Source organism: Cyrtonyx montezumae, unplaced genomic scaffold (assembly GCF_038088225.1).
Source record: "Cyrtonyx montezumae isolate F1298 unplaced genomic scaffold, pur_monq_1.0 scaffold_45, whole genome shotgun sequence".
In the NCBI taxonomy this organism is placed as follows: Eukaryota; Metazoa; Chordata; class Aves; order Galliformes; family Odontophoridae; genus Cyrtonyx; species Cyrtonyx montezumae.
Genome location: NW_027072051.1, coordinates 606,581 through 631,162, shown reverse-complemented (window position 1 = coordinate 631,162; position 24,582 = coordinate 606,581). Strand labels below are relative to the sequence as shown.

At 54.3% G+C, this 24,582-nt stretch overlaps 1 protein-coding gene across 8 annotated transcripts in view; it reads left to right on the top strand.

The window, feature by feature from the left end:
- The window catches only part of PPP1R12B (protein phosphatase 1 regulatory subunit 12B), a 115,875-nt gene that overhangs the window by 47,454 nt on the left and 43,839 nt on the right, over window positions 1–24,582 (top strand). For 3 of the 8 annotated variants that reach the window (XR_010622878.1, XM_065747466.1, XM_065747463.1), the window contains 5 exons: window positions 15,836–15,852; window positions 16,215–16,362; window positions 16,781–16,885; window positions 17,155–17,208; window positions 17,981–18,031. Coding sequence is in view for 7 of the 8 variants with exons in the window: in XM_065747466.1 (XP_065603538.1) it covers window positions 15,836–15,852; window positions 16,215–16,362; window positions 16,781–16,885; window positions 17,155–17,208; window positions 17,981–18,031 (375 nt within the window). In the remaining variant the exon portion in view is untranslated. Of the gene's footprint in view, window positions 1–9,637; window positions 10,109–15,835; window positions 15,853–16,214; window positions 16,363–16,780; window positions 16,886–17,154; window positions 17,209–17,980; window positions 18,032–18,355; window positions 18,409–22,134; window positions 22,315–24,582 lie in introns of those variants that run through there. The other 5 variants (XM_065747467.1, XM_065747462.1, XM_065747465.1 and 2 more) reach the window with 4 other exon arrangements.

Genomic DNA, 24,582 nt, shown 5'->3' with positions numbered 1-24,582 from the left:
GAAAAGAGAAGAGCCTGGCCTCCACGTGGGCTCTGTTCCTCAAAGTGAGAAGTTGGGAGAGTGCAGGAGGAGCAGAGCAGCAGGGCGGGCTGCAGCAGGAAGCCTGTGCTGCTCACTGAGCTGGGGGCTGTGAGGTAGCACTGGGAGTAACCTCATAGTGGGATCTGTGTACCAGTGCTGGGTGCTTGGAATGGGAATGCATCGCTGACCCGCTGTGATTTTGGAGGGGGTTTCCATGTCCCTGGCCCTTCTGTCTCTGACTTGCAGCTGATGTCATCCTGCTGTCACAGAGCAGGAGAGACTGGGACCAGTGTGGGAGGAAGCTGTTTCCGAATGGCATACTGTTTAACAAGAAAAACACTTGCAGTGATTGAAAGCATCCATCTACTGGCACTTCTCTGTAGCAGTGGTGCAGGTGCACCTCACCCATGTGCTTTGCAGCTTCTCAAGGGAAGGCTTTGAATACAGCAGAATGCACTGAGTGTTGTGTTGATAAAGTCCCAGCGTGCCAGGCTGTAAAAGTGTCAGAGAAAACATCTGTTCTCATGAACTTCCCTTAGGAGATGGTGTGTGTGGCACAACATAAAACTCAGCCGCGTTATGGCGTTGGGTTTGATGCAGGGATAACACTGCAGCATGCAATTATGGATTACGGTCGCAGTAAGTGAGCTAAATAAGCCCCATGCTCAGCTCCCTGAGCTTTGATTTACGAAACACGAGTATTTTCCATCCTGCAAAGCATCACCTAAACACGCTCTGATTTGAAACTGTTACCTTTGCTGGCTAATTAGGTAATTAACGTGGGATCAGCAGGCACGAGGGAGGGTGGTGGAAACAGCAGCTCCCGTGGAAGGGCTGCGTCGCTAAGCTTGACTGTGTGAATTCCGGGGGAAAACCAACGAACTGAAGAGTTGCTTATGTGTCCTGAGGTTGGAGCTGTTCAGCATGGCTCGGGAGCCCTCATTTGGGGATGTTGTGTTTCTCTCTCCTCTACTTTTGCTTTTAGTGGTGTTTTATCTTCCACAGGGACTTCCAGTTCAGCCTTTCTAACCACGCTGTGTATCAAACCCATCTTTTTTAAAGGATAAACAACCCAAAGTTCAAAAGCAGTGCAGTCAGTGTCGTTCCCTGCCTGTTACAGCCCTGCTGCCTTAGCAGCTCCCACCGTGGGTCCCTCCCCTCTCTTGCCTCCTTTCCCAGTTTCAGCCCTGCAGGCTGTTGACATGTTGTGGACTGTCTTTTTAAGCTAAGAAAGGATCCGAGTCCTCCTCTTTCAGGACTCGGATTGCCTAATATGGTAAGGTATGTCTTCTCGGGCTGCTCTGCTTTGCTGAGATACAGAAGGGAAAGTGACTTGTAAAGGGAAGGAAACAGGTGAGCTCCTCACCAGCTGACAAGAAGGGAAAATCTTTGAGCCTAGACAGCACGATGTTGTTCGTCATACGCCTTATTGCTGCCAGCCCGGGGTCCCTCTGGGGGTTGGGGGTGCAGTGTTTTTGCTCTTGAATGTTTACTTTGGGCATAGATGCTGTGAGGAGGGAGCAGAGCTGCCTGGCCCACATCCCAGGTAACGCAGGGGGGAGCTGAGCATCACTTGCGTGGCTGCAGTTACATTACAGAGGACTTAATTACGTGTAGAGGAACACTATGAGAGATTGGCTGTGCTTATAAACAAGCTGCTGTGATAGGTTGTGTGTGCTGCAGCAAGATGCTGAGCGTGTGTACAGCTAGCAGTGTAAAGTTGGATCTGAAATAGCAGAAAATTGCTGCAAGAGCATGAGTTAGTGTTTTGGCATAGAGCTTAAATGTGGTGAAGAACATTTTTATTGCATCTGGAGTACCCTGGCTTCCTTGGGAGCTGGGAGGGGAAGGCGCTGTAGACATTGAGATTCATTCTGTACACTTCTACAACATTTTTTCTCACATCTGCACAGATGATTTCCCCTCTGTTGGTTCTTCTTAACCTTCATGTTTTGAGAAGAGCCTCAGACTTGCTGTCTGCTATCCCTGGTGATACAGCATTTAAATCATCAGCGTGGCTGTCCAGTCCCTATTTACAGCTCTGGGAAAACATATTGTTTGTGCTTAAAGGCCAAGCAGTCCGAGTCTGCTAGGCAGACTACAGGGTTACAGCTAAATACGTTCAGGTTAATTCCTGTAATTCTCCAAGTTGCTGAATTAGGAAGGTGTAATGTGAAGCAGTGTCTGTGGTGGAGATGGGTAACACAAAACCAGCTGGTGGTCAGTCTGTGAGTCCCAGTAAGATGAAGCAGAGCAGCAAGTCCTCCAGGAAGGACTCACAAGGTCACAGAGCCATGGCTATTTATGGTAACCTTATGCTTTAACGTCTTCTTTGGTAAATTACTCACAATTCCAGTGTAGCTCAGGGTGGCAGATCTTTCATAGTTGTCAGTAAGTGATTGCTCCTGAAGCCGTGGAGCTGAGGTTAGCAGTGGATTGGGTACCCACCAGATTCCTTGGCTTTTGCTGGCATTGCTGGGAGCTCTGTGCTGGCACTTCCAGTTATCCCAGCTCATCCCAGGGCTGTGTTCCCTTGCTCGCATGGAAGCCAACCCACAGCTTTCCAGGGATCCTCCTCTTCCTTCCCAGAAGGAACTGGGAGCAGTGTGATGGTGCTGCATAGGGTGGCAGTGGGAGCAGAGCCACGTCTGTGCATCCCTGCAGTGCAGTGCAGCGCTCCCACATATGTCCAGGAGTGAAAAGCAGAAGCTGTAATGCCAGATGGCTGGGAAGGAATGAAGAGTGATCTGTGTTTGTTTGGAAAACTGAAGTCAAATTCTCTGGCAGTAAAATATCCTTTGGAAAGCAGCACTGTAGGAAAAATCGCGTGTTCCAGTGACTCAAGTGTGGCGATGCTGTTTGTCACCATGTCACAAGGTCACTTTTTGTTCTGAGTTTTCTATCTTCCTGCATGCTTCTCTTCAGAAAGAGGTGTCCCATTTGGGAAGACCCCGTTTGCTTCGAGCCTGGGGTGCACGGTGTCACTGCTGGAAGTGATGCTGCTTGGCAGGAGCTCTCATTGTTTGCTGTGTGAAGATGCAGAATCCTTAAGCTGTGAATCTCCTTCCTGGCAGGGATTTGCCACCAGCTTCGGTCCTTCACGCCTCAGTGTGTTTCGTTTACTCCCTCCAGCAGGCACCCAGCACACAGCTAATGCTGAGCGCTGGTTTTTTAATAGACTTCTTTCTCATTACTCCTAGATTGCATCCTTGGGAGGGAACATCACCTTCTGCACCACAGTCTGTTGAAGGAAGGCCAGAAATAGCTTGATCCGTAGTTAGGTAGCAATGTGTTGAAGCCGTGTGCTTGTTTGGCCAGGGGCACTGCAGCACTGTGTTGGGAGAGTGTGCTGCTCCATAGCACCAAGGCTCCGTGGCCGAGGAGGGGCAGGGTGGGTGGGTGAGTCTCAGTGAAGAGCACGATCCATTTGATGTAACTGAGTGCTCTGAGATTCTTATTTCTCCATGTCATCGTTTGGAAGGTCTTGTAGCTGGAAATGGCTGTGTTTACATCTGGTTCTTATATTCCTGTTGGCTTTCTTTGTTTCCCTGACGCTGCCTCTGAGTATCTGTGAGTTTCTGCTGCTCCTCTGTAGCTCTCCGTGTGGTTGCTGCCATGCTTGGTGGTGAAGCTGTGCTGCAGAGCAGGTGAGGTCGCTAACCAGCTGCCAAGTGCGACTGCTGAACAACTTGAACTGGAAAATATTCCGTTCTTACACTGCTTTGTCCTTCATTGGACAAAGTCTCCTGATTTTGGCATCAGCAGTGCCCTAAAATGGACCTCGGGGTGGACGTGGAGATCATCCCTGCAGCATTTATGCTGCTTTCCTGAGCAAAACGTGGCACTGGTGCTGGGAGTGAAGCCTGACTGGGAAGGGCCAAGGTCAGCTTCCAGAGGAGCACAGGAGCTGTACATGCAGTCCTCCCCTGGTGTAGGGTTGTGGCATAAAAGTGGGAGTGCTGGGGCTGCCTCCAGCTCCATCCATCCTGATGCATTTACAGGGGAATCCCATCTGTTTGTTGTTGTGATTATTGACACCATTGCCATCCAGCTCTGTAACCTCTCACCAACGCTCCTTCTGGAGATGATGAAGTCGAAGTAATGAAATCCTTTCTCCTTTTCTGCAGACTTTAAGCTCAGTTCTCAGCTCGCGCGGTCCCTGTGTGCCCCTTCTCGTGCTGTTGGGCTGCAGTTCGTTCTCCCTCCATCTCAGTTCTGATCCACAGAACTGCCTGAGTGCTCGTCCCTACGTGCACGGTTTGATGTAGGTGCTAAATTGAGGTTCCCGTGCTCGCAGTGGTGCTGCTTTTTATTTTCCCTATTGGTCAGAAAGAGAGAAGGTTCCGAAGTTTTAAATAGAAAATGTGCTATTCTCAGCCCACACTAAAATTACCTCCTGCTGCAGCTTAATGCTAATCCAGGTGAGCCTCATGGGTGTAGCTTCCAGCATTTTTATGGCAAATTTAGTGATAGGAATAAGAAGTGGAGTCACATATGATGCTGTACGTGCAATTATAGAGTGGCAGCAGTGTTGGGAGGGGAGGAAAATCCTCTCATCCTGCTCCGTATCCACGAGACATAATGCCAGGTCTGCTCCTGGGAATCCTGCTCAGTGCACTGCAGATGAGAGCCTGCTCACTTCCACAGTTTGTATTCCATTTATGGCAAAGTGCTGCAGTGCCTTTACATCACGTTTACAACAGAGCTTATTGCCTGACCAATAGTTTCTTTGCTCCAGCCCTTCAGCCTTCTGCTGCCGAACAGAGCTGGTGCTGCCTTTTTCAGTCCTGAATAAACCCTGTGAAGCTAGAACTGAACCTGTTAAACAGTGATTTATTTACTGTGTTTTAAATTGTTTTTTTTTTTCTATAGCATGTATTTTTCAATCAACTGTTCGTCATCCCAAGTAATAGCAGGTTGGGTGTTACTGTGGATACAGCTGCTGCAGCTCTGACCCTGTGTTGTCCCAAATAACAGCACTGCTCTGGATTTGCAGTGTCTGCAGGCTGGATTGCAGCTCACAGGGGATGGAGAGTTGGCCGTGCAAGAAATGGGGCTTAGATTGCAACCTCTAGGACAGGCTTTTCATTGCATCTTCCAGGCTAGTTAACAGCACTGCTAATCAGGCCAGCTCGTGAAGCACTGCAGCAAACAGCTTCTCTCCCAGCAGAATCTCAGTGCACCCAAGGCATGGGGTACGGAGAATCGAGGAGTGAGGGCAGCAGAGCCAGCAGGATTCAGCCTTGTCTGTGCAGATTGACTCCATTCCCCACATCTCATGAGTACCTGAGACTTTCTGACCACGAGATCCCATGTAGAGGGGGTGCAGACCGCTGCCCAGGAACTGGCGTGTGATGGTTGGAGTCTTTCTGGTTTTTGGGGTTGGGTTTTTGTTTGTTTTCATAGATTCATAGAACAGCTTGGCTTGGAGGGGCCCTCCGGGATCATCAGCTTCCCACCCCGTGCTGTGGGCAGCATTGCCAGGTTTGGTTGTGTTGTTTTTTTACTGACTGCTTTGGACCCTGTGGCATACAGTGCCAGGACAGTGCAGTTCACTCCGCTTCTCCAGAGAGCTGTCACAAGAATAAATGCAGCTTCAGAATGGATGAGGTATTACAGAGAATATGAAACCTGGATTTCAGCATTTCCTGCGCAGGAACAGCACCAAACGTGCCGTGCACTCTCCTCCTGCAGCTGCATTATCCAGAAGTGAAGTTTGGGAGACTGCCGACTGAGGAGCAAAGAGGAGAAGTGCAGGGGGTCCCAGCAGCTCCTGGGCTTTGTTGCACAATGACTTGAGCTTGTGCTCAGAAGTGCTGGTCCAGGACAGGGTGACGCTGGAGCCTCCGTACCAGCTCAGCAGCGTGCAGGATGCGTGCTGGTGGCAGGAATGTAGTCAAGGAGGCCCTGCCCGGAGATGCTGTGTGGCCCCAGTGGTCCCTTTGGCTCAGCTGAGCCCTGCAAATGCTCTCATCTGGGGAAACAAACGCACTCTTCAGTTCGTCTCTGCCTGGGGGAGATAGGGAGGTTTGGCTCCAAATGAAAGCAAAGTCAGCTGAGTGAGAAGTAATTCAGCAGCATACAGGAGAGCGTGGTAAACCTGAAGTGGAAAATGACAGCTAGGACTTTCAGGAGATGGGTTTGGGGTGATGTGTTCCAGAAATACCGACCGCTCTCCCTCATCCTTCAGGTGTTTAATATTAGTTCTGCTCTCCCAAGAGGGTTTCTGCCTTCCTCTGTGTTCCTGCAGAGCTCCACAGCTCTGCCTGCAGATCCTGCCTTTGTTTCCCACCTCTGCTGCATGTTGTGAAGGGTTTGTGCTGCTTAAATCTACAGCGTAGCACTGTATAGGTGAAGTCTTTCAGTGCAGGTAAAGGAGGTGTTTGAATTTTTCCCCTCAATTATTTGGCTGAGGACTTTAATCCCCTTTCTGATACGTCACCTTGCGTACAGGTCTTCCCCCCCAGGTACCAAAACAGGCTCTGTTTGGTAGAAACACAGGGAAGGAAGGGAGAGGACAGCAATCTCAAAAGAAGGGTGCCTGGAAAGTGGTCACGTCCACCATAGCCCTGAGTCAGAAGGCACTCGTACTGCAGCACCCACACATGGGGGGAGATTTCAGATAATATCAAATGTAGATAGAGCTGAGTGTGAAGGGACTGCATGGGCAGCACTGTGGGGGGGGGGTTAGTGAGCAGGGGTGGGGGCTGCACTCAGGAGAGGTGGTTTGGGGTTCTGGAGGAGGGGTCGATGCTGTGTTTCTCAGCTCTTTGGTACGAATATCCTCAGACAAAACGAGCAGCACCACGTCTATGGTGCAGGACGGGCTGGTGCTGCATACTGAGGAATATAGTAACAGACAGAAGCAGTCGCATCTAAACCATGACCTTGAATATTACAAACATTGGGATGTGAGGACGAGAGAGCTGCAAGGGAAGATCTGGTTTCATATTTACACAGGGGAAAGCTTGAAAGGCAGCTGTACGAGGCAGCAGGAAGGGCTCTGTAAATGAGGCACCTCTGCTGAAGGAGTGATGGAAGCGGGTGTGTTCTGCCATATTGCATCTCGTTTGCTGTCTTTCTCCTGCCTAACAAGGATGCTATTCCTCGTGCTACCCCTCCTCTTCAAAATGAGTTATTGTCCACCAAGGTGCGCTTTGTCAATCTCTGAGGCATCTGCACTGGGTGACTAATTAACTTTTAATTAGTGGGGAATGGAAAGCTCAGGTTTTGTTTAGCTTTCAGGCTCAAGCTGTGAGCACTGCACTCAGCACTCCCGCCCCTCCCCAGCAGAAATGTGGCTGTGTTGGGGTGCAGCAGTGGGTCCCTGAGGACTGGGCTGGAGGGAAGCACAGAGCTGTGACGTGCTCCACCTCGGTGACTAAGCTGGGCTTTGTCAGCCCAGTAATTGTGATGGAGGTTGCGCCACGAGTTCGCTCAGTTTCAACCACGGATGTTTTGAAACCTCCGAAACAGAGCCTGGTGTGAAGGAATCAGAGGATCACGGAGTGGTTTGGGCTGGAAGGGACCTCAGAAATCACCTGGTTCACATTTCCATGCTTCCCCAGATCCTTTTGGATGATGGCTCCTTCCTTCTGTTGTATCAGCTGCATTGTTCTGCTCGGTGTCTTCTGCAGACGCACTGTGTGTGTCATCAACAGAGATGTTGGAGAGCACCGGTCCCAAGACCAGGACTGATGGTTCTGTTTCCAGACAGCAGGGACTTCATCTGACTCCATCCGGGAGTACGGCGGGGAGAAGCTCAGCAGTCCTCAGGAACGTGGGGTGGATATTTTCCCCGTAGCCCTGTGCGTGTTCAGCCCCATCAGCTGCTCTCCAACCTGCTCTTCTTACAGTGGGGATGATTTTGCTGCTGCCCAGAGCTTCAGGAACATGAGGTGTGGGGAGCCTGACTGCCAGTGAAGGCTGAGGCTTTCTCCACGAGTGTTGTCAGGCCAGCCCGTGTGTGCAGGCTCTGTAAATGTGCCCTTAGTGCCCAAATGGCCTCGTTGTCACCGCTCTGTGCTGTGAGGAGCGTTTGGTGCTGGGGTGATGAGTGCAGCAGATGGGGGCTGCTGAGATCTAGGTCCTGCCACGGTCTCCTTGAGCTGCAGAGTGCCTGGCACTGCCTTCTTGTGTGTCTGCACTCCATCTCCGTACCTTGAAAAGGGAATGCAGAAATATTTCCAGGCGGATTTAGACCTCTCTGAGCTTTTTTCCTTCCTGCAGTCAGTGGAGAATGAATCTCCTCCTTCCTTGTGGTGAGGCATGGAGTGGAAACCTGACCTCGAAGTGACTTTGCCAGAGAAGGGGAATCCAGCGGGCACGTTCCCCACTCTGTGGTCACACAGCAGTGCTGTACTGCTCTGCTCGTGGCAGGATACGGCCACGTGGCTGCGTTCCAGGTGCAAATCCTGTATGTCAGTGCAAGTGCACAACTGCCAAGCACTGTGCAAAATAAGGGGCAGTGTTTCAGGCTAGCAGGTATGGGAGGGTAGTGATATTTTAGAAGTACTTCACATGGATTTTTTTTTTGCTCTTGCTGTGCTCTGCTCCATGATAAAGCATCCTGTGGGGCTGCAGGTGGGTGCACTGCAGCACCCTGCTGGGCCAGGGGCTGCTTTGGGGGCTGTGAACAGATCTGGATCAGTCTCAGTGTGCCACCCTGTCACTGGCACTGCTAACCATAAGCAGTACAGCACAGGTACTTGAGCCAGTGCCCTCCCAGTGAGGAAAGATTGAACTTTGCACCTCACAGCTGCCCTTTGCCTCCTGGATTGTACTTAGGGTGTGGAAGCTGTTAAATCCGTGCACCGCAGTGGGTTGGAGGGCTCATTCCCTGTGCTTCTTGCAGCTGAACGCTGCTGGCACTGCGAGCCATCCTGCCCTGCTGGCAGGGAGCAGGACGTTCAGCTCGGCACAGTTCCCTGAAGTTCACTGAGAGGTGTGTGCTCTCCCCACCCTTCTCCCTTCCCTCCATGCATCCCTCCCCTCCTCCTCGATCCCCAAAGCTCATTTCAGTGAGTGTGCATTGCACGAGCTCGCTGTCAGAAGGGCTTCTGAGCAAACAACAAGATCCTGTTGTGCTGCATGAATGCGTTCCTCCCTTGAATGGTATGAGCTGCTCCATGTCCTTTACAAGATGTCCCTTTGTCACAGCTGTGAAATGCGTGCTCAGGGTGGTGGCAGGAGCTCAGCCCTGCACGGCACGACCCTCAGCTCTCAGCCTGTCGGGCCTTGGAGGCTTGGAAGTTTTGACTTTTTCCCCCCCCACACCTTCTCCTTTTTTCCCCCTTTTTCCCCTACAAGTGGCAGCCCAAATCCCAAGCTGAAAGTGAATCTCAGCTGCTGGCCGCCCTCCAGCATTCCTGGCTGCAAGAGTAAGGATCTGGAATGTCAGCAGCGCGGGGTGGGAAGGAGCAGCGTGCGCATGGGGAACGGCGCCCGGAGGAGGAGGAGGAGGACGGAACAAAACACAACTTCAGCTGGCCTGCCCCTTTCCAACCCCGTGTTTGTTCCTGATTTATGCTTTTGCGTTTCTCTTAAAGCGTGCAGCTCGGCGCAGAGCTCGGCGCAGCGTGCCGGAGTGCAGCAGGGTTTGGGTGGTGGTTTGGGTTTGGTTTTTTTTTTACTCTTTGGAAAAGCATCTTGTCTGGAGACCCTCGGCCGTTCCTCCAGCTCTTCCCGTTGAGCCCGGGGACGTTTCCTCGTGCAGCTTTGGGTGGGAGAGCCCCTGGTCCCGGTCAGGAGATGTCCCTGCGTGGGCACTGCGGACACCACCTCTTCTGCTCAGCCGAGGAACCTTTCCGAGCCTCAGCTCCCTCTGCAGCAGCTTAATGCCTAAAATTACACACCTTAACCAGCAGGCTTTAATTACCAGAGCTGCGAATAGTTTAATTAGTTTGTTCTGACCTTGGAAGAAGGACCTGCCCAGCGACGGGAGAGCGCGGCGTTACTGCCTCCCGGCAGCGCAGCCTGCGGGGCCATGTCGTCGCTGTTCTCCAGGAGCAAGGAGTACACGCGGAGCAGGAAGTCCCAGTCCGACTCACCCCCGTCCTCTCCTTCCCCCACCGCAAAGACACTCAGAGTAAGCAGCTTTTCCTTTGTGTGTTCAGGTTGGTGGTGTGCCCTCGGATCGCCGTGCTTTGCTTCGGAAGGAGCTGTGGTGTCAGTGAAACTCGGGAAGGTGACTCTGTAGCCACAGGTTGGAAAGGCTGTGCGAGTTCCTGGAGCTGCTGGGATGGTGCTCCCCCTGCCCTGCTCACAGCAGCACAAACATCGTGCTCCGTGGGCGATGTCTGCGATGAAAATGAGGCAGAACCTGAGCAGCTCGTTGAGCTGCGTGCTTCCACCGGCGCGGCGATGCTGCCGGCGTCCCGCTGGGAGCTGTGGTCTGGCTTAGTAATTCCAGCAGCAGAAAAATCAAGAGCCCCACCTGCACCGTGGTGGGGTGGGCTGGCAGCCGCTGTGCTGCTCTGCACTGCGGTTCTGGGAGTGGGAGCACTGCCGTCCGCAGCAGTACTGTGGGTACGGGCGAGGAGGTGGGGAGCCCTCCGCGTGTCCTTACTGCACACACCTGGAAAAGGTTTCTGTTTCGCTGCAGAACTGAGCCCTTCCTGCACTCCTCAGCACTGTGGCTGCTCCTCGTGCTGTGCTGTGTCGGTCGGGGCCCCGTGGTGGTGTGAGTTGCAAAGCAGGCACGTGAGCAGGGGGATCGTGCTGGTGCAGGATGGAGCGGTGCTGGGGAGGGCTGTGCCCTGGGTGCAGCAGTGTGGCTCATGTCAGGGCTGTGCCAGCAGCAGGGTTTGCTTCTAGAGAAGACTCCTCCGAGATAATGCAATTCTGCCATGAGCAAAAGCAGTAATTAAGTGTACTTTCCTATGGGTTTGTGCCGTGGTGTTTTTTGCCCTCCCGTGCCCACAGTATTGGCAGCCGTAATAAAACAGGTGGGAATGTGATATCTCAGAGCCTTTCCCATTTCCATCCGGTTCCGATGGATCCCAGCGGGGCAGGGCAGTGAGGGGCAGGCGTGGAAACCTGCAGGGTCAGCACCTCCTGCTGCCCGGGGAGCTGCAGGGCCCCACTTCTTGCCCCATAGAGTGCTGCTGCCTGTGTGTGCAGTAACCGATGTCCTCTCCCGTGAGCCAGCAGAAGTGTGGGGTACTGAAACCTGAACTTGGAGGCACGTAACCCTCGGCTGCGTCCTTCCCCTGCCTGCTTTGTTTACTGCTGCTCCAATCACTGCTTGCTCCTCATCGCGTTCCTTAGATGGATATCAGTAGGAAATCCTTCTGGGCTCTGGTTTGGTTTGGTTTGGTTTCTCTGTAAATGCCCATATCTGGAAGCACAGCGGTCCCCCTCGGGGCACCCACCCCGGCTGTGATGAGCTCTGGCTGCCCTTGTATCCCTCCCGTGGGTGCAGTGACCCCGAGTGGCTGTTACACCCAATTGTGTCCCTGTGGGTAAACCTCAGCTCTCCTTCTTTCCCAGGGACCGAGATGTTGATCCAAGCCCAAGCCGTGCAGGGAGAGCAGCAGTTCTTCAGTGTCCAAACACCACGGGCTGCTCCGTGAGCCCGTGCCCCAACCCCACAGCACTTTCCAGGCAGAAGAGACCCCACTGCCTGTGCACATTACCAAAGTAACTCATTTCCTGCTGCTGGGGTGGGATTGTGAAAGCCTCCTGCAGTGGGATGGCTCTTGCAGGGTGCTGAGCCTGGAAGGGTGAAATCCCGTCGGGATCTGGCTGCTCTGGGTATGTGCATCACCGCAACCTCACGCACAGCTCCTGCCCTTCCCCGCTGCCCCACGGGGGTCCTGGGACCACTCTGCTGTTGTGGGATCGCCTGACACAGCAGGGGGAGCCCAGTGTGCAGAAGGGACGAGGAGGAGGAGATCTGATCTGGAGTCAGCCTAGGGCACAGCGGGGACAGGGAAGTACTGCAGGATGGGAATGGGTGGAAGGGGAGAGTGGATAAAAACCAGAGGCAGAAAACCACTCCAACCTCTGAATTGCAAGCCAGTGTTTACTGCAGTGGCAGGAGCCCATTACAGCTTTGCTTTTTGTAACACAAACCCATAGCAAACACGGCTGGTGCTCAGTCTGCCCATCACCCCAGGGCACCACAGCTGTGCCTGAGCTGCTCTGGACACATCTGTGCTGCCCGGTCCCTGGGGCTGCCCCGCTGGCAGATGCGGCATGCTGCCCTTGGGTTAGCTTGGTCTGCTTCTCGGGTTGGGTTTGTGTTTTACAAGGCCTCGTCACTTCTCTTTACTAACCCCCAATGGCTGAGGTCACTCCTGAAGAAGCACGCCTTGGAGCAGACGTCCTCAAGCAGCTCTGGGCTCAGATCGCTGCCTGGCAGCCGCCCTGGAGCTATTTCAGACAGAAACATATGAGCAGAGAGAGACAGCCTTAACTCTGACAGCTCGGGATGCTCCGTGTGCTGCAGGCAGGCAGTGCCTGAGCAGCCCTAATGGCTTTTCCATGCAGTTGTCACAGGAATGCTATGTGTGCTTCGTGCCGAGTTCACAGGTTGGTTTAGCAGCTGCAATTCAGGCTCCGAATGGACATTTAAGCCCCCAACGATGACACCTGGGAGTGCCCCAGCGGTGTGTGCAGGGCTGGGGAGCAGCGGGCTCCTCGGCTCGAGTCGCTTGGCCCTTCAGCTTTCATGCCTGTCTAAGACCACGGCGCTTTGCAGAATGAAGGTTTTCACCAATAAAACTTGATCCCTTCGAAAAGAAGGAAGGAGGAAAAAAAAAAAAGAGCAGCAAACCCAGGTTTCTGAGTTGTGGCCTCTCTGAAATCAAACTCCAGCCCAGCTCCGTGCGCCCCATCCCCCACAGCCAGTGGGAGTGAAGTGCAGCTGGGGCTGAGCCGGGGGCTGTGGGGCAGTGGGGAACTGAGGCACAGAGGGGGTACTGCTGCCAGCCCCCCTCAGCTGCGAGCTGTCCCTGATGGAAGCAGTGTGAGGTGTCACACACAGCCACCAAAGCCACTGCTGCAGCTCGGGGGAACTTTAATGTTATGCTTCGGTAACAGCAGTTTCTGTTAAGCAAAGTTTGCTGATGTATAGCTTGTGAAAACGTGCTTTGTGTGAGGCTTTGGGGAGTCGGGGTTAGGTGGAGGTGGTTTGGCTGCTGTTATCAATCACAGCAATGGGGTTTGGGAGCTCAGTGCAGCCCGGGTGGAAGGCAGCAGCATCCATCACAGCTGGCAGGGAGCTGAGCACAGCACTGCTCAGTGCAGCAGCTTTCCCAGGGAGGCAATGACCTCAAAGAAGCAGAGTTCAAAACAGACCCTGTAATTATCCCGCACCCTTTGGAAAACCCAGCTCTCCGAGCGCTGCTTGTGCCCGGTGCTTGCTGTTCCTCACCCCGAGGATGCACACCAAACCCATCCCTGCTCCTCCTGCAGCTCTTGGCATCCAGCTGCATGGGGATCTCAGTGCACAGCTGCACTGAGCGGGAGCGCACAGCTCCCTGCAGCTCCTCTGAGTGCAAATCACAGGAGGAGCTTCCCCACGAGCAGCTGGCTTCGCTCTGTTTGCTTTCTGAAACTGGGCTCGGCAGCAGGACGGCTGAGTCACGTTGGAGGGGTTCGTGGAGCTTCTTCTGTGGGTTGGGGGGGGTCAGGGCTGGGGCTGTGCCCTAGGATGCTGTCAAGTGGTGGTTGATGAGATCCCTGAAACAAAACACCAAAATAAGTTCCTGGAGAACTGTCTTAGAATAGTGCGGACTTGCCCGAGGTTGGCCGGTGGGAGATAAAGAAGCATAAAATGTTCCCAAAGTATCTTTCTTTCTTTTTTGGGGGGAGAAATGTAAATAGTGGACTTTTTCTGCCTGTGCTGGGTCAGGTCCGAGCAGCAGAAGAATGCAACTGGAAGCAATGGGGCCGTGGGCAGGAAAGGGCTGAGCCCCTCTCGGCGCTGCATTTCAGGGCTTCGTTTTGGCTGAACCTAATGAGGAATGGGGTTCAGTGACACCTCACTGAACTTCACACAGCTGTAAGGGTTTCTGTGTTTTGAAGGGAAAACTCCTGCTTTCCTCCACCCAAAACCCAAACCCTGTGGTATTCCTGCCCCGTGCAGCATCAGCTCGGAACAGCCCGGCCTGCAGGGGTTGGGACTAGATGATCTCCAAGGTCCCTTCCAACTCAAACCATGGTGTGATTCTGCGATGCTTTTTGCTCCCACCCCCTGTGTGCTGCAGCCCTGTGGGGCTCAGCCCCCTCTACCCCCACCAGCAGCAATAGCCAGCCCCCTCTGCCAGCCCAGCTCTGTGCTGCCATCCCGCAGCCAGGAGGAAAGATGTGTCCTCAGTTGCGTGGCTGTGTCTGCGTGCAAACCCCACTCCCATCCTCGTGCTGCGAGAGCTGTGAGTGCTGAGGCTGCCCAGGGTCCTGGCAGCTCTCCCTGCAGCGCTGCTCTGAGCGGTGAAGTTTTCCTTTAAAAGCCATCGGCGCTCACATCCCGGGGCTGCAGGTCCTGGCAGGGCTGCACGCTGTTTTCAGAACCAGGGCAGCCATGCTGCTCCCCAGGGCCCTCCTCCCCCCACCCTGACCCTGTTTAGCTGGGGAGGGCTCATGGCACAGCCCCGTGTTCCATGGCAGGCGATGCTGCGATGTTTAAATGGCATTTGGTTTGAGCAGGAGGGGAAGGGAGCAGGGAGGTGGTGACAGAGGACGGCTGTGGCCGTGTGCAGGGCAGAGCTGGGCAGGCTGGAAGCTGCTTGCTGCTCGAGGTGGCTCCTCTCTTCTGTTGGGGTTTTAAAAGCTGTCCTTGGGGTACCAGCACGGCCTTTGTGCACACCTCAAGAAGGGGCTGAGCCAGAAACTGACTTGAAATAAAAGAAATATCCCCTCCTTCCCTGAAGGTAATAACGAGCAGAGGAGTGATCCGCTGATGGGAGCTGGTTTGAGACTCCCATTACAGAGGGGCTGCAGTGTTTTGTTCATCCTCTGCTCTCCTGGCATGAGGATGCAGGAGGGATGCAGTTCCCTGTGGGTCCCTTCCAGCTCGGGATGCTGGGGCTGCAGTGTGGGGCTGGACCTGCTGCCGTGGCTCAGCTGCAGCCTTGAGCTTGGCCTGTGGGATCGGGGGATGAGGGCAGCACGTCCCACTGTTCACCTGTGCAGTTCTGTTTGACTTTGGCCTTTGTAGGAGAAAGCTGTCCTGTCCAGAAAGCTCCTTCAATCCGTGGTTTACCACAGCTGGTGTGTAGGACCTCGCAGCTCCAAGCAAAACTCCCGTAATCCCCGCTGGCCCAGGTCCCTTGTGGCTCAGGAGCAGAGCTGGGAATTGCTCTGCTGTGATGAGGATGCAGGAGGGGACGGAGGAGCCCACCCCTGCTCCTGCAGCTCCTGCTGTGCTCCCCTCGCTCTGGGCAGGCTCTCCTTCCTCGTGGGTATTTGGCCACGGAGAAAAGGTGTTCTGTGGCTTTCAGACCTTCAGTGTGCAGAGCTGCGTGCGTCGTGGGCCACTGATCACTCGCACACATCGTGTATGGGGCAGCGATCAAAGCCAGCACGGCGGTTCCCTTTGAAAGGGAAACAATAGAAGAGGTTGGAGCCAAGGAATGGGCTTCAGTTCTGGACATCAGGATTTGAAACCCAAGGTTCAGTACTTCTAGGTTAGTGAAGGAAATGAAATCTGAAATGCTTTGGAGAAGCAGAAGCAGTTGAGGCCCAGCAGCAGTGGGGATTGCAGTTTGGGTGCGGGGCAGTGGGAGCTCTGCAGTGCTGGAGCTGCACTGCTCATTCTCCTGGTTACTAATTCCTTTTTTCTTTCTCTTTTTTTCCCTCCTCCCTTCAGCATGAACGACTTTCCAGGTAAGAATATTGTTTCTTGGAGGGTTTTTTTTCAATTTAAGATATTTTTCTGTCACATTTTTGCATGGCTCCAGGGGTTCCCCGTCCTTCACATCAATGGCATGAGCTGCCCCTGGCTGTGTTTGGTGGGCGCTCCCCAGATCACTTACCCACTGTCTGCAGATGTAAAACCTTCCACATCCCATTAGAAATGGATCCCATTCCCACCATGAGAATGGGAATCCCAACAGCACGTGGGAAGTCACTGCCCCGCTGGGGTTTGGGCTGCTAACTGCTGGGCTGTTCCCAGTTGTTCCCGGTTCCTGCCTGCCTTTGTGCCACGCTGGCATTCCCCAGCTGGCAGCTGCACCTTTGCCTTCTAGGTTGGAAGCAGCTACAGCCCCCAGCACCGGGGACTCCTCGTACAGTGACCGTGCCTCCAGCCGCTCCAGTGCCTACAGCCGCAGGGAGAACCGCCTAGCCGCCCTCAGCAGCAGGGCAGAAGAGGAGAGCAGCAGGGACTATAAGAAGGTAGGGTTTCCACATGGGATGCTGTCACTGGGTGCACCTTGGAAGCTGCCCCATGTGCCCACGGAGCATTTCCCACGTTCTGTTTCCGTTGCCTTCGGGAACGGTGCTCGCTGTTCTCGAGTGCGTCAGTGTCAGAACAGGATGGGGTGAAGGGACACAGAGCAGAGCCACGTGTCGGGAGCAGGGAGGGAGGGATGGGGCAGCAGAGGTGGTGGGAGGGATTTGTAGGGGAACAAGGAAAGGTAACGCTGAGTACCACCAGTATGGCCAAAGCACACCCAGCTGGATTATTGCGTGCTGCTGCAGCACTCCGGAATTATTTCTAATAAAACCTCTGAGGTGTGGTCTGTGTGAGACAGTAACACGTGCTGCAGTGGCTGATGAGCAGCGTGGTGAACTGAAATGCTTTATATTTCAGTTATACGAAAGTGCCCTGTCCGAAAATCAAAAGCTGAAGTCAAAACTGCAAGAAGCGCAGCTCGAGCTGGCCGACATCAAATCCAAGTTGGAAAAGGCAGCCCAGGTAAGGCCCAAACCTGATCCTCCTCCGGGCAGACTGGGCAGTGCCCCGTGGCACGCCAGCACCCCAGGGCTGGGGGGCTCAGTGCTGGGGAGGGAAACTGCTGCAGAGGACACTCCGTGTTACATTTCACAGAAAGAAGTGTGGTGTGTGTGATTCTCTGAGGACTGCTGCTTCTCTGGGCAAGTGCCTCTGTAGGCTGTCTAGGCCTTTGTGCAGCACCCTGTGAACGCCTCTCCATTTTAATAGCTTTCTATTTTTAATTTACACAGCAGAAACAGGAGAAAACTTCTGACCGGTCTAGCATGCTGGAGATGGAGAAGCGGGTACGTGTCTCTGCTTTCTTCTGGGTTGTGATCTTTGCCTTGTGCTGCTCTACAGGGCATACTAATTTCTGGAAGGAAGGTGTTAATTAAAAGATAAGTTGTATTTTTGCCTTGCAGAGCAGTGCACAGCCATAATTGCGTTCTGACCTTTTTGGTGCCTGAGACTCGTGTGCTCTCTTTGCAGATCAGCCACGTTCTGACTTCATTCTTTCATTATAGGAAGCTGCAGAGCAGCAAATTGTATTGCATGGTCCTGTAGGGCTGTCAGTCCATTATGCTTTAAAATGTTATTGATCCTTATAAATAAAAACTTTCAGGAGGGAGGGAGAAACAAGGCAGAACACAAGCTGGGCATCTCTCCTTGTGATTACTCCTGAAATGTGATTGATTGAACACTCCTTCCTCCTAACCAGGCACTCAGACGTGTCACAGTGAGCTAAGCTGAGCTTACAGTGTCTGGCTGAGTCCGTGCCTTAAATGACTCTGAAGTCAGGTTGGGATGGACCCGAGGGGTCTGTGCTCCACCTCCTGCTCTGGGCAGGGACAGAATGGGCCCCAGCAGAGCAGAGAATTGTAGAGGTTGGAAGGGACCCCTGGAGATCATCGAGTCCAGCAGGCTGCACAGGAGACCAGCTTTGTGCAGTGCTTGGAGGTGCTTCTTGGAGATCACTCCTACAGAAATACAAGATTCTTGCTTTTCTTTAGAAGAAAATATACTTAGTTTTTCTTCTAAACCCCTGTGACCGTCTCTGTTATGAACCCTTGTAAACAGGAGAAGCGAGCCCTGGAGCGGAAACTCTCTGAAATGGAGGAGGAGATGAAGGTAGGGAATAATCTGTTCCCTCTGTCGATTCTAATTTTGATGCTTTGTATTAATGTCTTTTGGGATTGACACCCAGGAATAGGATATTAAAGATATACATGGGAAGGGACTCGTCTTAGCTCCGAGTGTCTTCCTTTGTGCATCCAGGCCTTGCTTTAATGGCTCAGTTCTCCAAACACGAAGCAGTAATAAAACTGCTCTGTTAGCATCTGTCAGATCCCACCATACGTTTTACTTGTTGTGTTGTTTGACCTGAGAGCTGTGAAGGCTGCTCTCCCTAAATGCTTTCTGAAACTAACCTTCTGTGGCATCCCTGAGTTTCAGTTTGCTGAATAGTCTGCGGCCCCAGTGAAGCCATTGTGGCCCTCTCCACACGGGTAAGAAGACAGAGCTGGCTTTTGAGCTCACACGCACTGGGCAGCACAAAGCACACAGAGTGATTGTGTTTCTGTCGGCCCTCCCCACAGCATGATTCTGGAGGGCTGTGTCAGTAAGTCAGCCTGGAATGGACCTCAGCAAAGAGGAATTTGCTTCCCAGCCCGGCATGGCTTACTGCCCCCAGCCATCCCTGAGTGCCCCGTGGTGTTCCCCTCTCTCGTGGCACTGCTTTGGGGACGGAGCCCTCTGGACACAGTGGGGCTGACACCGCAGTGCCGACGCAGTGTTTGCCACCTGGGTGTGCCCACAGCTTCACCACGACTTCGCAGCGTTGCGTGGTTTTACACTGCACTCCAGTGCTTGTACTCAGCTCTCTGTGCCCCTTGCTTCCCTTCTCCCTGAGGATGACCTGGGTGGGACCAGGGGCTGTGAGCTCTCAGCGCCGATGGAAGCCGTTTCCTGCCACCCTCAGGGAGGTTCCAACTTCGTGTTTCTATTTCGAGCTCTGTATCTTTACCAACATATGCTTTTGAAAGGATTTATTGGCTTTTGCTGCATCTTCTGCTGCAGTGAGACTCAGAGCAGTCTGGTGGAGTCTTGCTGTAAAGGCTCTCTTGGTCTTTCAAAGAGGAAAGAATGAATGTGGATGTGCTAGCTCAAAGGGGAGCAGGAGAGGGCTGAATGTGCCTCAATCCCAAATCCTCCCTCCTCTCAGCAAGTGGCAGCCTTCCACTCCAGAGGGACGGTCCCATCAGCACAGAAATACAGCCTTCAAGAGAAGGCAGGAGCACTTTGTGGTGTTGCTTTAGCTCTGTACATCACTCCACGAACCATCTCAGCCCATGGAGGAAAAAGACAAATTGGTGTCCTCTAGTGGCCTGTTGGTTTTGAACATCTGTGTCGGTTCAGAAAGCAATTAATGAAAGAAGGTCCCTGCAGGGACTGTCGGACACAGCCACAGCTTCTCTGGCTGGGGGAGCTGGGAGCTGCAGGCGGATGGAAGCCAAGAAGGTGTCGTGGGAAGAGCACCATTTGGAGTCTGATGTGTTTTTGGGTTACCCTGAAGCTGCTGTGCAGGAGGCAGCACGTGCTCTGCCTGAGAACAAGCTCAGGTCCTCGGGAGCGATGCTGCCTCGTGGTTCCTGCTGCACCGTGGAGGTGTTGGACCGGTCCATAGGGAAAGCAGACCTTCCTCGCCCACTTACATCAGGTCTCGAAGTGGGATTCAGCCCAGCTGTGTCTGTACAGAACGAGAGAACCTCTGCAGAACATCTGTGTTAGTCCCGAGCGTGTAAGTAGTGCCAGGAGAACAGATCTGGTGGCACAAGGTTGCACTTGCATTCCTGCTGCTTTGCTAATTGAGTAGCAGTCGAGCATCACCAGAAGGAGTGAACAAATCCGGCAGCAAAGGAAGATACCCAACCGTGCCCTGTGTTCAGTCTGCAGCCGTTGGGATTCCCCCCAGCAGTCGTCGGATGGAACCAGTCCATCACTGCTCACCCTCAGCTGTTTGGTCTCTGGTTGGCACTGAGTCCAGGGCAGCGTGGAAGCAGCTGCCTTCGTGGGAAGAGGAGGCCCAGCAGTGTCACAGGGAGGTCCTGCATGGCTGAGCACTGCTGTGTGGTTCAGCCCAAGCTCGAGGTTACGAGCTTTGTTCCTTCCATGGGTTGAACTGCTGCTGGTGAGGCTGTCAAGAAGTGGAGAGGAATGTGGTGGTGGCAGCGAGGGGCTCCTGCAGTTCTGCTCCTGGGAAGGTGACACAGCAGTACAGCATTTTCCTGAGCGACTGCAGGGTTGGACTGGAGATACAGCAACTTGGCTGAGGAAGGAGAAAGAAAATTAGCATTTGCACTGAACTGATTTCAATGCCAAGTGCCTGAGGTCCCAACTTAACACAGCAATTTTCCTTGAAGGTCACAGAAGCTTCTCTACTCTGAAGCAGCACTGCACCTCCTGGCTTGGTACATTGTGCATGCTTTGGGCATCCTTATTTCCCCAAGTGTTGCAGGCACAAAACCCTTTAATTGAAGGCAGGTACAGCTGAACCGAGAAGCCAGCTTTGTGTAAGCCAGGTCTCAAGCAGAGTGATAAGCAATCACAGCGGGCTCATCCACATTCTGATCTTCACCCTTGGCTTCAGGCCCAGCTCCCAGCCTTGGCTCGATGTTTTTGGGCATGATAAATAGGAGCACACACACATTTGTGCTCAGGTGATGCTTCTCCCGGCTGCGCAGCGTGCTGAGGCTGAGCTGCATCTGCTCGTGCCGTGCTGCAGTTCGTGCTCAGTTGGTGTGGGAAGTAAAGATGGTCTCTGAAGTGATCACGATCCTTTCCATCCCACGAAGCACGCACGGTGCTTTACATATGTTGGCCATTTTCTGCCAGCCAGATGCTCAGCTGTAATAAAACAGAGAGCATTTATAAACCACGATAGCGCCGAAGGGAACGGCTCTTCCAGTCCGACCGGCACTCCTGGATGTGGTGATGTCTGTGGGGCAGGTGGTGCTGGCTGGGATCTGGGGTGGGGTGGGTGTCTGTCCTCTGAGCTGTCGGTCTGTCCGGTGTCAGTGGTGCAGATGAAGGGCAGGCAGCAGGAGCTGTGCTCTCTGGATGCAGGAGCAGTGTCAGGAGTGCAGGAGCAGCTCGAGCCCCGTCCTTTCCAGCTCTGCATCCCTTCTGTTGTCAGCTGGGGCTGAGCTGCAGGCTGCCCAGAGTGCTTCTGTGCTGCACCGAGCCCTCGGACACGACGTCCCTGTGTGCAGCAGCTGTGTGAGGAGCACTGTGGGTGGGTGTTCATCTCATGGCTGTGCCAGCGGCTGAGGACAGTGCACATAGTGACACCCCTCAAACCCGTTGTGCTGATGACATGGCAGAGAGGAGCTCCCCCACTGCCCCTTTGTCTCCCCCATCCCACACAGGCCATGGGAGGGCCGGAGGCCGCTTTGCTTTGGGCTGAGGTTTGTCTCTTGAAACCAAAAATCCCAATTCTGGCGGTGCAACCCTTCCCCCCCCCACGGGGAGGGGATGCTCATCCCTCACACCTCCTGGCATCCACACGCAGTGTCAGTGTCCCTCCCTTTGGCTGTGGTGTCTCTGGGAACGTGTCCCCGTTGTGCAGGGAGCAGTGATGTCTGCACAGCTTTGTGCTCTGCTCTGTCCCGTGCTCGTGTGGGTCTGTGCTGAGCAGTGCTGTGCTCCGTGTGCCTCCTCTCCTCCTCACGCTGTTCTCATTTGAGCTCCTGGCATTGAAATGAGTGCTTGCATTTCTTAACGTTTCCCCTCTGAAAACTGAATCCGGGCAGGGTTGTTTGGCACAGTAACTGTCGTGTGCCAGCAGTGCTCCCAGTGCTCCCAGTGCTCCCAGTGCCCGTGGTGGTGGTGGGGCAGCGATGACGGTTCTCGTAGTGGTTCAGAAGTCCACAGCTGCATTATGGGATATTAGAAAATCACCCATCCTGCTTTGGGTGGGAAGTGCACTTAGGACCTTCCTAAAGGCTTTGGGGGCCCTGGAGGTAGGGCAGGCTCCCAGATCCTTCCGTGCACTGCAGGGCTCTGCACACACCCGAGCTGCTGCCCACCACCCAGCACTCCCCGCTGCCAAGTTTTCCTTTCTTTTTCTCTTTATTTTTCTACTGCTCGTGGACTAAACTCACCTTTCTGTGCCCTCTTGTCTCCGTGGTGTGTTCTCTCTGTACCTTCCCGTCCCCTCCCGTCCCTCTCTGCAGAACCTCCACCAGCTCAAACAGATTCACACCCTGAGGCAGATGAACGAGCAGCTGCTGGCCGAGAACAGGGCTCTGACGCGGGTGGTGGCCAGGCTCTCGCTGCCTGCCAAGCCCTCCGAATCAGAGGAGCTGTAGCCGCCCTCCGTCCGGCTCATCTCGCCTCCCTCCTCCATCCTCCAGGCAGGTCTCCGTGGGGGGCTGCCCCCTGGCTGGCTGGGGCTGGGGCTCCAAGGGCCTGCGAGCACCAGCATGCTGCTCCTGCAGGCAGCGCATCCCCGCGCTGCGTGCGCTCAGTTCTGCTGACTCCGCTCCGCTTGGCAGCTGCTGACCTCCACCATCCCATAACCCTCAGCATTGGGGGGGGTGGGGGGGGCTGCTTTCTCTTTGCCCCCGAGAGAAATAGGACGTGCCCCACAGTGCATCACGGCGGCGGATGGGGGGCAGTGAGGGCTGGGAGCTGGGGCAGTGCCAGCAGCCCCCCCCGGCCGTGCTCGCAGCGGGGGCGGTCTGCAGTGCGTCTGAGCTGCGCCCCGCGGGGAGCTGGCACTGGTTCTGCAGAGTCACCATGAATGATTAATGAACCTCCAGCAGTGCCATGAAAGATGCACAGATCGGAGAGGAAGGTGATATCCAGGAGCTCCCGAACCCATCGCTCCTCAGCGCTTCCTCCTTAGGCAAAGAAAACAAGCTCCTTCCCTCGTGGGAGGCGGCAGGAGAGCCCTGTGCACGCACCTCGTGCTGGGGGTCGGTGTGTGAAAGCCCCGGAGCCCCCCGGGCTGCTTCTCTGCCTCAGTGCTCACATGGAGCTGTGCCGTTTCCCTTCGCTGGGTCCTGCACGCCTTTTGCAGGTCAGTAGGGATATTCGGGTCCCTTCAGACACAGCTATTTTTTCCTAAAGGAAAGGAAAAAAAAAAAAAATAAGACCAAAGCGCTGTTGGGATGGAAGTGGCACTGAGGTATGAAAAAGTCTATTCTTAGCACACAAATTATATCAGAGATGATTAACCATAGAAACAAACTAACTGGGGGAACTGGGGCTTCCCTTCCCGGAGCCTCAGTGCAGGAGCCCGCGTCCTGTGCTGGCTGTGATGGGCGCTCCGTGTCGTGGGACGGAGGGGACGGTCTCCAAATCCGCCTGCTTTCGATCCACGGGATCCCCCTCGTGCTGTCCCTGCCCCTCTGCCTCTCAGAGCCTCAAAGAAGCGACGTTTCACCAACTTTAAGCACCAGTCCCTCTTCTTCTGCTAGGAAATAATGGCAACACCACTTCTCCCTGCTTCTGCCCTTCGCCCCGTTGCTCCCAGTGCCGTCCCAGTGCAGCTGTGACGTTGGTGGGTGCTCACTGCCACTTGCTCGCAGGCTGAGCTCAGTGCTCGGAGCAGCACTGTCCCTGAGCCCCGCTGGCTTTCCTCAGCTCTTCTCTCAGGTCCAGCACGGGATGCTGCTGCCACCTGTAAGCCATCCCCATGCTGTCCTTGGACATAACAGCTGTACGGCCATGGCACTATTTTAAACCGACAGATCGACTGCAGTGGCACTTCACAGAGAATCTCATTTTCCAAAACCCACATCATTCCTGCAGTGTCACCTTCCCCAGTGCCGCAGTGCACGCAGCACGGCAGTGCTGGTGGCTCTCAGCTCTGTCCATGCTGAGTCAGCACTGTGTGGGCTGAGCCCTCCTGGCCCCATCGCTGCGGGGCCCTGCGCTTCCAGCCCTGCTCCACGCACTGCTTGGACACTGTGAGATGGGGGTGGACACTGAGATGGGGATGGACACTGAGATGGGGATGGACACTGTGAGATGGGGATGGACACTGTGAGATGGGGATGGACACTGAGATGGGGATGGATGCTGCAAGGCCACCCCAGGCAGCGATGGAGGGGGTGGGCACTGTCTGTCTGCAGATGCTTCAGCCCTGCTGTTGCTCTGGACCTGGAGTTGGTGTGCTTGGTGCTGAGCTCAGAACCGTGGGGTCATTAAGGCTGGAAAAGAGCTCTGAGATCCCCAGCCCCACGGCCGCTGCTGTCCTCAGTGCCACAGCCCCACGGTTCTGAGCACGGTGCCCACATCACTGCTCCTTCAGGGAGTGAAAATGAATCTCAGGAGGGAACGGAAGGTCCTCGGTGTGTTTTTTCCCCCTCTTTGCAGTTGGAGGCTCTGTGGCTGTTCCCTGTGCTGCAGCTGTGAGCACTGAGCTCTGTGGGTTGTCTGTCAGACCATCACATCCGATGTCCGTGTGATCCCAAAGAGGTGTTGTGTCCTAAAGACGTTTTGCAAAGCAGGCTCGACCCCATGCTCTGTGACAAGTCCAAGGCAGAAAACACTCCAGGCCTTTGTTTTCCCTTCTGGTCCCGGACACATGGGAAAATGGGAACAGGAACGGGCTGCCTCAGTGGCTTCCCGCTCTGCCAGGCCCTGCTCTGTGTGTGGGAGCAGGTTTGGGATGG